The sequence below is a fragment of the Pelecanus crispus genome, chromosome 9 (genome assembly GCF_030463565.1).
Source record: "Pelecanus crispus isolate bPelCri1 chromosome 9, bPelCri1.pri, whole genome shotgun sequence".
Lineage (NCBI taxonomy): Eukaryota > Metazoa > Chordata > Aves > Pelecaniformes > Pelecanidae > Pelecanus > Pelecanus crispus.
The window spans coordinates 28231290-28242601 of NC_134651.1; the positions used below are offsets into that span (position 1 = coordinate 28231290).

The 11312-nt window shown below is 56.2% G+C and overlaps 2 protein-coding genes across 2 annotated transcripts; both read right to left on the reverse strand.

Annotated features, from left to right (window-relative positions):
* Positions 1-950: 950 nt before the first annotated feature.
* AIRE (autoimmune regulator) lies at positions 951-3479 on the reverse strand. The gene is made up of 10 exons (XM_075717046.1): positions 3339-3479; positions 3066-3240; positions 2808-2960; positions 2638-2709; positions 2416-2529; positions 2167-2291; positions 1925-2002; positions 1469-1584; positions 1188-1397; positions 951-1095 (listed from the first exon to the last, which is right to left on the reverse strand). The coding sequence occupies exons 1-10, from the start codon at positions 3477-3479 to the stop codon at positions 951-953; spliced, it is 1329 nt and encodes a 442-aa protein (XP_075573161.1).
* A 3002-nt stretch (positions 3480-6481) lies between these two features.
* LOC104028175 (uncharacterized) lies at positions 6482-11289 on the reverse strand. Its single transcript, XM_075716326.1, has 2 exons — positions 11174-11289; positions 6482-10089 (listed from the first exon to the last, which is right to left on the reverse strand). Exon 2 carries the CDS (start codon positions 10054-10056, stop codon positions 9208-9210), a length of 849 nt encoding a protein of 282 aa, XP_075572441.1. The 5' UTR covers positions 10057-10089; positions 11174-11289; the 3' UTR covers positions 6482-9207.
* Between the last annotated feature and the right edge of the window lie 23 nt (positions 11290-11312).

Below are 11312 nucleotides of genomic sequence, written 5' to 3' on the forward strand. Positions count from 1 at the left end.
TTTGGTTGTTCTTGAGTTGTTCTGGATCTTTCGTCATTTATGTATGTGTGGCTCTGGGTATGTGTTTTATATTTTGTATCCTTTTTTTTGTGTCCATTGTCATTTAAGGTTTTTATTTCACTGTTCAATCAAGTGGTGGTTTTTTTTTTTTTATTTCTGTATATATTTGCTCATATATGCTATGCACAGTTTTTTCTGGGAGTCCTTTGCAGTAACCCGCAGTTTGCAGGTTTGTCTGGTTTTTTTTGTTACCTGCTGTAGGGTCGCTTTTTTTGATGATGTCGCATCGGGTTTTTTTGGCGCCGCAATGGCTGTGTTGTTCCTATGGCCCAGCTGACTGTACAGCCTGTTCCTACATCACCTTTGCTGTTGGGGCTGACTTCGTGGCAGCATGCGCTAGGCAAGTAGTGCATGGGTGTCTGCGAGGGGCCGTGCCATGCTCTGGAATGCCCATTGCAGGATCCCATCCCAGGTGCCCTGTGGGACAGCCCCAGAGCGTCAGTCTCCATTTCCATCCCACTGCCTGCCCCCCTGGGCTGTCCCAGCTCGCCCTTCCTCATCCACAGCCTGACTTCACCCTGTGGGTCACATCAGAGATGTGATCCCCTGTTTATGTCTTTTGGTTGTTCCCTCCCCGCCCCAGGTGCCGTACCTCGCCCAGGAGCGCCTCGAGCTCATCCCTGCTCAGCATAGCGTCGCCACCAGGGGAGACATCCTCTGCCTGCAAGAGGAGACACATCTTTCCAGCTTTCCTGCCTGCCCTCCTCCTGCACCCCTTTGGGTCAGGGCTGGTGACTGGGATCTGTCCCTCACCTTGTGCAGCCTTAGCTCATGGTCCCTCCTGCACAGCATCAGTACCTCTACCTCCACCTACAGTCGTCCTGTCCCATCCCCATCCCGTGTCATTGGTCCTCAACCTCCTCACTCCCTTTGTACCCAGCACTGCCGCCTCACCCAGTCTGTTCCCCTCCACCGGGCCCAGCAGTGGTTGTACTGACCTTTGCTGCCTGTAGCGGGTGGTTGCCAGCTGCTGCGGTGCTCTCCAGGCTGCCTGTGTCCAAGGTGCCTGCACAGGATGTGCAGAGCAGCAGCCCCCTACAACTGACGGGGGTGACACAGACCATCAGGGCAGCCCCTCTCCGGAGGAGAATTTGAGGCTGGGATGTGGGGGATAGCAGGGGGCTCACCCAGGGTCCCCACCAGGCACAGGGCAGTGTTGGGGTGTGGGGATCCGGGTGAAGCAGTGGCTGCAGACGCTCCAGTCACCTCCACCCTGCTGGGTGCCACATGCGTCCTCCCCTGGGATCTCGGGGGGTTGCTCTGCAGCCACCTCCGCCTCCCGCAGAGGCCCTGGCTCGGCTGCACTCGCCACACAGGAGCCGCACCGCCACATCCCGCTGCACAGCCAGAGCAGGTGGTGAGGGACAGCAGGGGGGCACCAGGGTCCCCATGGCACCCCGGGGCTCACCTGGGGACACGGGGCAGCGGGGGCACCAGGCATGCGAGGTGGAAGGCCCTGGGGCAGCCATCGCAGCAGATGAGCTCACCACCGTCACCGCATGCTGCACACTCATCCTCGTTCTCCTACCCCAGGGGAGTGGGCAGGGGTCACCACCCCAGGCGGCACTGGTGGACAGCCTGCATCCACAGCTGTGGCAGGGCTCTTGCTGGCAGGGGACCCCCATCACCCACTGCCCCCTCGCCCTGTACCCCCACATCACCCACCCCACACCAAACACACCAACCCTTTTCAGGGTGGGGATTGCCTGTTCTTGGGTGCTTGTAGCCCAGTGACCCCCTCTCCCCCCATCAGCTGAGCCCCAGGTTATCTGTGCTCGGCCAGGCCAAAGGGACATGCCAGAGACACCCCGATGGCCCCCAACTTACCAGGTGACTCTCGGGGCACTGACACGCTGGGGCTCACCTGGTGGGGTGCGAGGTCCTGGCTGTGCATGGCAGGTGCTGGCAGCCGGCCCTGGGGGTGCAGTCGGGGGTCCCTGCTCTGCAGGCGAGACAAGAGAGAGGTTTGGAGGTGCTACAGGAACAGCCGGGTGCTGGGGATGCCCTCAGGGCATGGCCGTGCTGCCAGGCAGGGACAAACCCCCCTGCCACAGCCTCAGGCAGCTGCAAAGGGGGTGTGAAAGCAGGTGGTGGAGACGTCCATACACTCTGGGATGCCTTGGGCCGGGTCGGGGGCCTGAGGCTTCGGCTTCTGCTCCTGGCCCCTGGCTCCTCGCAGGCAGCTGGGGCATATGGTTCGTCCCTGGCTTTGCTGCCCGTCTTGGAGCTGCCTGCAAGAGAGGTCAAGAGCAGCTCCGGCAGGGCCCCCTCTCCACCACCACCCCTAGCTGGGGGCAGCTTCTGAATTTGGGAGCTAAACTGGGCAGGAGGTCGGCTGGGCAGGGCTGCACCTACCCGGCTCCAGCACATGTTTGATGAGGATGCCCTCGACAGCCCCGCGGGTGATGGGCACCTCATTGCCCGCCGCGGCCACCGCTTTCTGCACCGAGGCAGCCACCGCCTGGAGGGCTGCAGGCAGGGGGGGCGGCTCAGCGGTGTGGGCAGCCCCCCATGCCCCTGAGCGCAGGCAAACAGGGTGCACAGGCAGACGCTGCCCCAGTGGGGCTTGGCACTCACCACCAGCACGAGGGGTGCTGGGGGCATCTCCACCCTCCGGCTTCTTCATGGTCCTCGCCTTTGCCAGGGGCCCTGTGGGGTCCAGAGGGTGGACGTCAGGGGGCAAAGCACCCCGCTGCGCCTCAGGGGCCCCCCCAGCACCCCACCCCATCCCATCCGGGTCTCCATACCGGGGCTGGCAGTGTGTCGCGGGGAGGGCTGTGTGGCTCGGGCCCCGTCCCGCTCCTCGGGGGCTTTCCTCTTGCCTTGAGGTCTGTGCGGGGCCGGCGCCGTGGGGCTGGGGGAGAGGCGCCTGCCACGGCGCTGCTGCCCCAGCTCCACCTCTGCAAAGGGGACAGGGGCAGGCACAGCCGGCCCCGAGTGTCACCCTTGCCCGCCAGCAGCCCCCGGGGGTGCCAGTCCCCCCCCGCCGTCTGTCCCTCTCCTACCTCTGGGGAAGGCACCGCGGAGGGGCCGGAGCCGGGTGTACCGCTCCAGGTTGTAGTCCTTGAAAAGGACGGCCCAGAAATCACGGACGGCGGCAGTGTCACGGCCCAGCAGCCAGGTGAGCAGCGCATGGAAAGCGCGGTGGGAGCCCTCCTGCTCCGTCCGGCTCAGCGTCTCCTGCCGGTGCCACCGTGGCCCATCGGCATGCATCCCGGTGCTGCCAGCTGGCCCCAGTCCCTGTAGCACAGATATTCTCTCCCACCCCGCAGCCTCACCTTGAAGACGTGCTCGGGGACAACATCATGGTCGGCCAGGCCGTGCAGCAGCGGGAAGACATCATCCACCGCCATGGCGATCTCGGTGCGGTGCAGCTTCAGCAGGTGCCGCAGGTCCCCCTCGCCCCCTGGTCCCGCCATGCTGCAGGGACACCCCCAGGACCGAGCAGCCCGCCCCGACGCTCCCCTTTAATAAGCCCCGGCCACCGACAGCGGGAACCTCATCAGGATCCGGCAGCCCCACTCATTTCTGTACGCCGCCACGTAACCTGAGATCGCCCCTCCCGCCACCAGCTGCCCCTGCGGCATGGCTGGGCTTGCCCCCACGGTACCACTGTGTCCCCAGCTCCGGCTGGGGGTCAGGCTGCTCCCCAGCCTGGGGCATCAACAGCTGGTGTGACATTAGCTGCCACTGCTGCTGAAGGACACCCAACCCCGTGGTGACCACCCTGGGGTGGTTGGGGAGAGGGGGTCAGCCAGGGTGCTGGTGCAGGGGCCCCCGCCTCTCTCGTCCCCATGGTCAGCCAGGCGTTGCCCCAAAATTTCTGGACTTTCCGCAGCACCTGCTTCTCTCATCCAGAAACTTGACCGCAGGAGCACGTGGGAAGTAACATCTCGACAGTGGGGGGAAAACAGGAATATTTGCCTTGGCTACCTGCAAACTACCTTCTGCGGGCTGGCAGGAAAGCACTGACACCAAAGAAACTCTACAAACGTGCGTTTGGGTACAATTACAGACGCTGAACAAGCAAACAGCCTGCTTGAAGCATGCATTGCTGCCCTCCAGCCTGCCAGAGTGACGGCAGCTCCACGAGTGAGCCTGGGGATTACCTGGACAGGCGCTGCCCGCAGCTCTGTCATCGCCCACTCTGGGAAATTGGGCAATAAAGTGATTTCACTGGAAATACGCAGATGTAAAAAACTTGGAGCCAGGGGAAACTGGCTCCTCGGGAGCATCTGGCATATAAAAGTCTGGGGGGTCTGGCTGCTCTGTACCAGGCACCCAGGAAAGAGAAAGCTGCAAAGCTCCCATCCCTCTTCCCGAATATTTGGGATTTCACCAGGATTAATTTCTAGACTCTCTCCGTCTAGAGATGTGTCCCTGCTGCCCAGAAGGCTCAGCCAGGGGTGCTGTGGCCATGTACAGCCGTCTCCACACCACAGGGCAGTGCCTGATGCCCGCCGTACAGCAAAACCAACCTGAGTGGGATGGGGAAGGGGTGCAAGAGGGGATGCTCCATCGCACAGAGCAAAGCGACACGGGTAGGGACAGTTAGCAGTAAATCCTAAAAGCCTGGAGCAGTATCCACTGGCTCCAAAGCCATGCCAGGAGGCAGCGGCTGCTGTCCAGAAACTCAGGAAGAATAACAAGACAACACCCTCCAGGAGAGCAGGAAATACCCTCATACATTTCTGGTTAATACATTAATGAGTTTATCATTGAAAAGCTCGCCCTGAAGCTCCTTTCAGGATTTGGGGTGACTTTTCCTGGGGAAGCACCAGGAGCCTTGGGATGGGGGTTTGGCAGGCGCCATGCCAGGTTGCTGTGCCCCATACCAGGATTTCAGTGTCTGGCGCTGCTGTGGTGGGGACGGCTTCACCACGACCTGCCTGATGCGCCCACCCAAGGAACAAAACATGGGTGTCGAGCAAAGTGGGAGGTTCATCTCCCCTCCTGGAGATCCCCTGCAGCCTGGCCACAGGTGCTGAGCACAAGCACGGTCATGACACAGTTTCACAGGTCTGCTCCACCCTTCCTGGGAAAACTATTTTCCCCAGCATCCCACCTGCAGAGCCACAATTTGTCACCGTCACCCTGCGTTAAGCTGTCTGGCACTTCCAGGACAAGGCTCCAGTGCTTGCTGCAGGGGCAGCTGGTGGCTGTCCCCTCCCCATGCCCACCCACCAGCAGTTACAGGAGCTCCTTCACAGGCAGGAGCTGCTCAACACAGCTGCGAGCCGTGTGCCCACAGTACTGGGCTTGGACTTGGTTTAAACTCCAACTTTGTGACTGTTTCTGTGCTCTGAATCATAGGTAGACTGTTTTCCACATCCAGCCCGCTCAGTAGTGCAATAATTTGCATTATGGGTTGGCTTTTTTCATGTTCTTTCCCCTTTCTGATACACTCCACAGGGAGCAGAGCAGCAGCTGCCAGGTGCCATGTGAAGAGGCACGTACGTCCTGGGAGATCAGGCAGGTGTTTGTGTATGACCTCGCTTAGAGCAGACCTTGGCAGCTGTAAGGTACTTGTAAGGGCTGTGAAAAGAGCTTTTGCTTGCAGAGGGCTGTACAACCCTCCCTGGGGCTGGCACAAGTCCTGCCTGGCTGCGAGGGCCCAAGGCTGGGGCACAGAGGAGCCTGACCACGCTCGCGTTTTGGGATGCCCTCCCTTTCCTTTTGCTCCCCTTGCAGAAATCAGAGTGAAAGGTTCATGGTAGGCAAGCTCAATCTGAGCTCAAAGCTGACTGCGAAGGCTGAAGATGTTTCTCCACAAACGCCCAGTTAAATCACCAGCTCAGCACGCATCAAAAGCATTTGTAGCCCCTGGGATGCACCTTGATTCCCTCCTCCCACAACAAGCTGTTGAAGCAGATGCACCCTTTCCAGCATTTCTTCCTTTCCCATTTCCCTTCCATGCCGAGGTCCCGTGACGTGAACCATCGCCCCGCATGTGTCTTGGACACCACGTGCCCTGTGCTCATCTCATACATGTCCCTGAATCACAGTCAGGAGAGAACAGGCAGAAGTGGGGAACCCACCTGCAGGATCACCCCAGGAAGGCAGGGTGCCTCCCCTTGTTGTCTCCAGTACCAACCTCCCCGTGCCTGAAGCACACCGAGAGCCCAAGTGAAACAGTGCCACCATGTGCAGAGGTTTCATCCCTCTCCCCTTACCTTCAGCTGCTCCAGGCTCCAGCATTTTTGGTAAAAAAACTGCTCCAGGTGGGGCCCTGATCCTAGACTCCCATTTCTAGCAGCTTCCCTACTGTTGCCCCACAGTCCGGATGAGAGCAGGTCCACCTGCATGCTTCACGGCTGCTCCTGCAAGAGCCCATCAGGGAGAGATGGAGTAGATAAGATTTACTTTAGCTTCAGTTTCCTCTTTCCTCCCCCTTTAGAAAGAAGAAACAAAAGCCCAGAGGTATGTTATATTAATTTATTTGGGACACACCAAAAAAGGAAAGTCAACAACTGTTAACGTACAAAAGTACAGAATCCTGGGACAAGATTTACTGTCCTGATTAAAAAGGCACCATGGTCCCAAAGAAGAGTAATCAAATACATCATTTAGAAATTTTCCCCCTGTTGCAGCAGAAACAGAGCCAGGCTTTGGCTCTATCCACAGTCAAACCCAGTTAAAAAAACAAGTATGATTTAAATGCAATAAACACTGCTCAGCCTGTACAAGATGTCATGAAAAGAATCACAGCCTAGAAGATGGTTAGACTTTTTTTTTTCTTTTTCAAAACAGCAAAGGTGACAAACCACTAAGCGTATAACTGAGGAAGACAGCAGACTTCTGACGTCTTCAGCTCGACTTTCTGTAAGACACATCAGTTAAACTGAAACTAGTAGGCTGAGTGTGGGGCTTCTGAATGAAATGTAATTCCCTGTGGTATACAGGAAGTCAGATTTGACAACCTTAAATTCCCTGAATCCTTGAAAATCATAAAGCACTATACAGCTGTGTTCCATATTCGAGTCAACCCTGGTGGATTTGCTTTACACACGAGCATTTATACTGTCAGCTATATTTGTAATACAAAGGGGGTTTTACAGCAGTTATTAAAAAAATTCTACTTCGGCGAGGTCCGAGCTTGGCTATATTCCCTGCTGAAACAGAGCTGCTGGTGTAAAAGCCCAGTGAGAGGCTCAAGTCCAGCACCTCAAGGCTGGAAGGCAAATAGTTTAAACGTGACATAATTTTGCACGGGGAAGTCAGTGAAGCACGTCAGAGAGAGGAGGAGAGAGAGGGCTGCAAACTCTGAAGCAGCGGAGGCTGAAGGGTGTTGCAGAACGTGGATGCGCACTATTAAACCTGCAACGACACTATGAGTGGTGCGGAATACACTGAGTTCACTAAATATTTTGGAGCAACTTACCATGAAGAACTTCTCAGAGACACAGAACAAGTATCCCAGCAAATGCTAATGAGCAAGGTCACTGGGAAGCCGATGCATCGCTTGGAGCCGGACGGATCCGTCCGTAGGTGGAGGGACAGAGCAGAGGTACGCCGGGACCTGCCTGAGCAGCAAGGCCAGGGCTGCTGCCACCGCCTCTTGCACTCACTAGCTCTGCTGTGTCCCAGTCGGACCAGCAGCTAATTTGCATTTCATTCCTCCTTTAGCATAGGACTTCAAAGCAGTCCAAGAACTGATTCATCAAAAGTAAAGGAACTGTCAAAATTATTTGTACATGCATTTATTGTTAAAGGGAGCAAAAGCCAAAGAATGAAACAGCGCGAGTTAATGTCAGTAAAATGATGTGCAGGACGGAGAGGAAAGAAATAGGGAAAAGCTGAGATACTGGAGTGGGGAAACCAACATTCACACTGAAAGGTAAATTTGAAAACAAAGGCAAGTTTGCACTCTTTCTACCAGAGAACTACTGTGGACAAATAGAGACTTGGGGTTTTTAATTTTCAGTGTAGTCTGGCAAGGTTTGGGAATCTCACCAGAGAGACCTCCAGCACTGGGTTTCACTGAAAGTTCAAGTCTCTCATCTTTAAAAACCAGTAAAGCAACTCTAACTAAAGCCAGAAGATACCCTAGTACTGCAGGTATCTAAAATCACAGACACGTCACTGCTCAGGATGTACGTGGGCAAGAGGGTTATGCTTTGTTCAAACAAACTCTGGGTGGAAAACTACCACTTCCACCCTGCTGGTCTGCACGGACCTCAGGGGGTGGAAAAGCAAGCCCAGATTCAGGTGCTTTTTGCTGTAAATACCACAGCTACCCACACTTGGGAAGGCTTTTTCTTCCCTATATCCTAAGAAGGTAGGATAAGAGTTTATAAATTTCTTCCCATCTTAAAACTAAATAACGCGATTTGCATCCTTCCCCCCATCTTACCCCCCCAGAAGATAAAACGTTACCACTTCATTTAGGATTAACACCTCAGATCCTAGATTAGGGACTTCATGTTAAAACTCATCCAATTATGGGAAAGTTTATCCTGATCAAGGAAACATCATTAAAATAGAATCTAGAATAAAACATTCAGAATCAACAATGCTTTTACAGCCAAAACACTCAAATATCTTCTGATCTCTCTCTCCCCCTCCTCGAGCAAGAGAGCAATCCCTTCACAAAACCACAGGGTGCCTCTCTGGGACTGGGTAATACAAGCTGAAAACGAGCTTCCTTCCTCGCAGAAATGCCAAATTCTGCTGAAAGGGGCCGAGCACCTTTCACTCCCACCAAAACCAGCAGGAGTTAGGGCTTTTCAGCACAAAAAATTTCTATTAGCAACAACTCCAAGTTATTTCCCTGCAGTAAACCCAAGTCCTGCTTCATACTGTTAGGCCACCACTGGCTCAGAAATGGTGAGAGACTTCCAAAAAACCACTGATGTAGACAGGACCTTGGAAGAAGAAGCTTATACGCTACGTAACCTTACATCATCTGCTGCGTTTGAGTCTTCGCATCATTAGCTGCTGACTACTTAACCTTCCAAATTCATGTGTTTTAGTCCTTGCCGCTGTTGTTGTCATCCCAGTGCTCTTCCCCGGAGGTAGGATGTTCCTGAGCTCTGGCTTGGGGATCTACAACAATCACTTCCAATTGATGGTGGGATTTCAAACTTGCCTAACGTGTGCATTGCCACCTCGTACTCCAGCAGCTCTGCCTGCTGACTGTGGCATGCGCTAGCAGTTTTTGACCTTCTCCACAGTCTCGTAGAACCCAGGCCTAACTCTCCTGATGCTCATCCGTATATGCTGACACTCCAGGGGCATGGCGGCGCTTGCAGGAGTCATGGTGCACCGGCGCTTCCTTCTGCCCCGCAGCGAAAAGGCTGGAGCCCCGCCATTCTCCTCCTCCGTGGGGTAGGACTCATCCACACTTGTGCCTTCATCTGATTGCTCATCACTTTTATATTTCATTTCCTTCGCTTTGTTTCCTTCCTTCTCCTCCTTGGCAAGTTTTCTGAAGTGCTCCAGACATTGTATCTTTTGTCTTCTTTCCATCATCTTCAATTCTTGCTTGTCTGTGAAATCTTCATAGTACATTTTTCTTTCACTTCTTTGATCTTCAAGGAATTTCCACTCAATGCTAGTCATTTTTATTCCACTGTATTCCTCCAGTTTATTTCTTGTCTGCGCATCTGTACAAAATACATCAAAGAGCTTCTCCGAACTCTCATTGAATTTGTCTGCTCGCTCGGTAAAAGCCTGGTTCTGTCTCTGCTTTCTGGTCTGATACAATCTGGTAAACTCCTCGTACATTTTGAGGATAAGTTTCTTTATATTTTGTGTCGCGATGGTGTGCAAGTTGCAAACCAACCAGTGCTCCTGCAGGTGCTCAGCGAGCAACTGGGCTGCATCCTCTTTGGACCGCTGGGCCTGGCCAGCTCTTTTGGGCTGCAATAAATACAGCATATTCTGAACCACATCCTTCTTGGTTGGCAGTATTCCCTGGGTGAAACCTGAAGACTCTACATATTCAACAGTCCCCAGAGTCTTCCGTGCTCTCACCTCGGTATCCAGTGATTCCATCACTGCTCGTTTATCTTGTACTTATGACATAATCTGAAAGGTGAGGGAGGAAAAAAAAAAGTACGTCAAATGAAGCTTTTTTTTCCCTGCAGCAAAAATAAACAGATGAGAAAACGTGCTCAGACCAATAAGATCTGGGATTTTATGGTGTACTCTGTTGCTGTTGGATGGCTGCTGTGTTAGCCCAGCCCATTTAAACATCTGCACGCCAAGACTATCTTGCTCCTCTGTGCGGTTCTTAGAGCCTAATACAGCGTGTTTGTTTATGTTAATTAGTTTTTAATTGAGTTTTGGACTTCACATTGTAAATTACAGCAAACTAAGACTGCCTAAGGCACCGGACTTCCAGGCCGGCACGCGAAGACAGGCATGCCTCAACACTGGTTGCACCGCAACAGTGCAGTTTCTCCTGCGCCGGTCCGGGGCTGCCTACAACGGGCGAACTCGTTTCCCCCGCGGCTCCTCTCGCCCTGCCCCCTCCCCGTGAGTCGCCCCGAAACGCCAGCTCGCCCTCCCGGTGCCCTCCACCCCTCGCTGCCCCCCGACTGAGACACCGCCCGCAGCACGCAGGCCTCGGCTGAGCATTACTCATCGCAGCCCGCTGCGGCCCTGCCTAGGCCCGGCCTGCCCCGCAGCATGACTGGCACTTTTCCCGGCCGCGCAGGCGGCGCGGGGAGCCGGGGCGAGCGGCATCGCAGCCCGCAGCTCTTCAGCCGCGGCTCGGCCCCTCCGCCTGCCGCCGCCCGGGCAAGGGGGCCCGGGGAGCCACGGGGCCCGGGGAGCCACGAGGCCCGGGCCCGCTGAGGACACAGGGCCCGTCGCGGGCCCCGGGCAGGCCCGCGGGCCTCCCGCCGCCTCGGCCCCCCTCGGCCGACGGCTCCCGGAGGCGGGGGCGCGCCGGGGGCTGCGGGTCCGTCCCCGGGGGAGCGGGACCAGGGCCGCTCCCGCACCCCCGGGCCCCCCACAGCGCTGAGTCACGGTGCGGTGCCGGGAGGGCCCCGGGCGCCGCCCGCCCGCCCCGCCTGAGGCCTCCTGTGGGCCGCGGGCCCCGGGCGGGGGTCGGCGGCGCCTGGCGCGCCCTGCCCCCGGCCCGGCCCCTCCCCTCCCCGGGGCTCACCGCCATCTTGGAGGGGGGTCTGCGGAGCCTGCGCAGGAAGGAGCGGGGGGAACAGGCCGAGGTTGCCGCCGCCATCTTGAAGAGGGGCAGCGCCGCGGCGGCTCCCGCCCGCCCTCTCCCGGAAGGGCCGCCCCCGCCG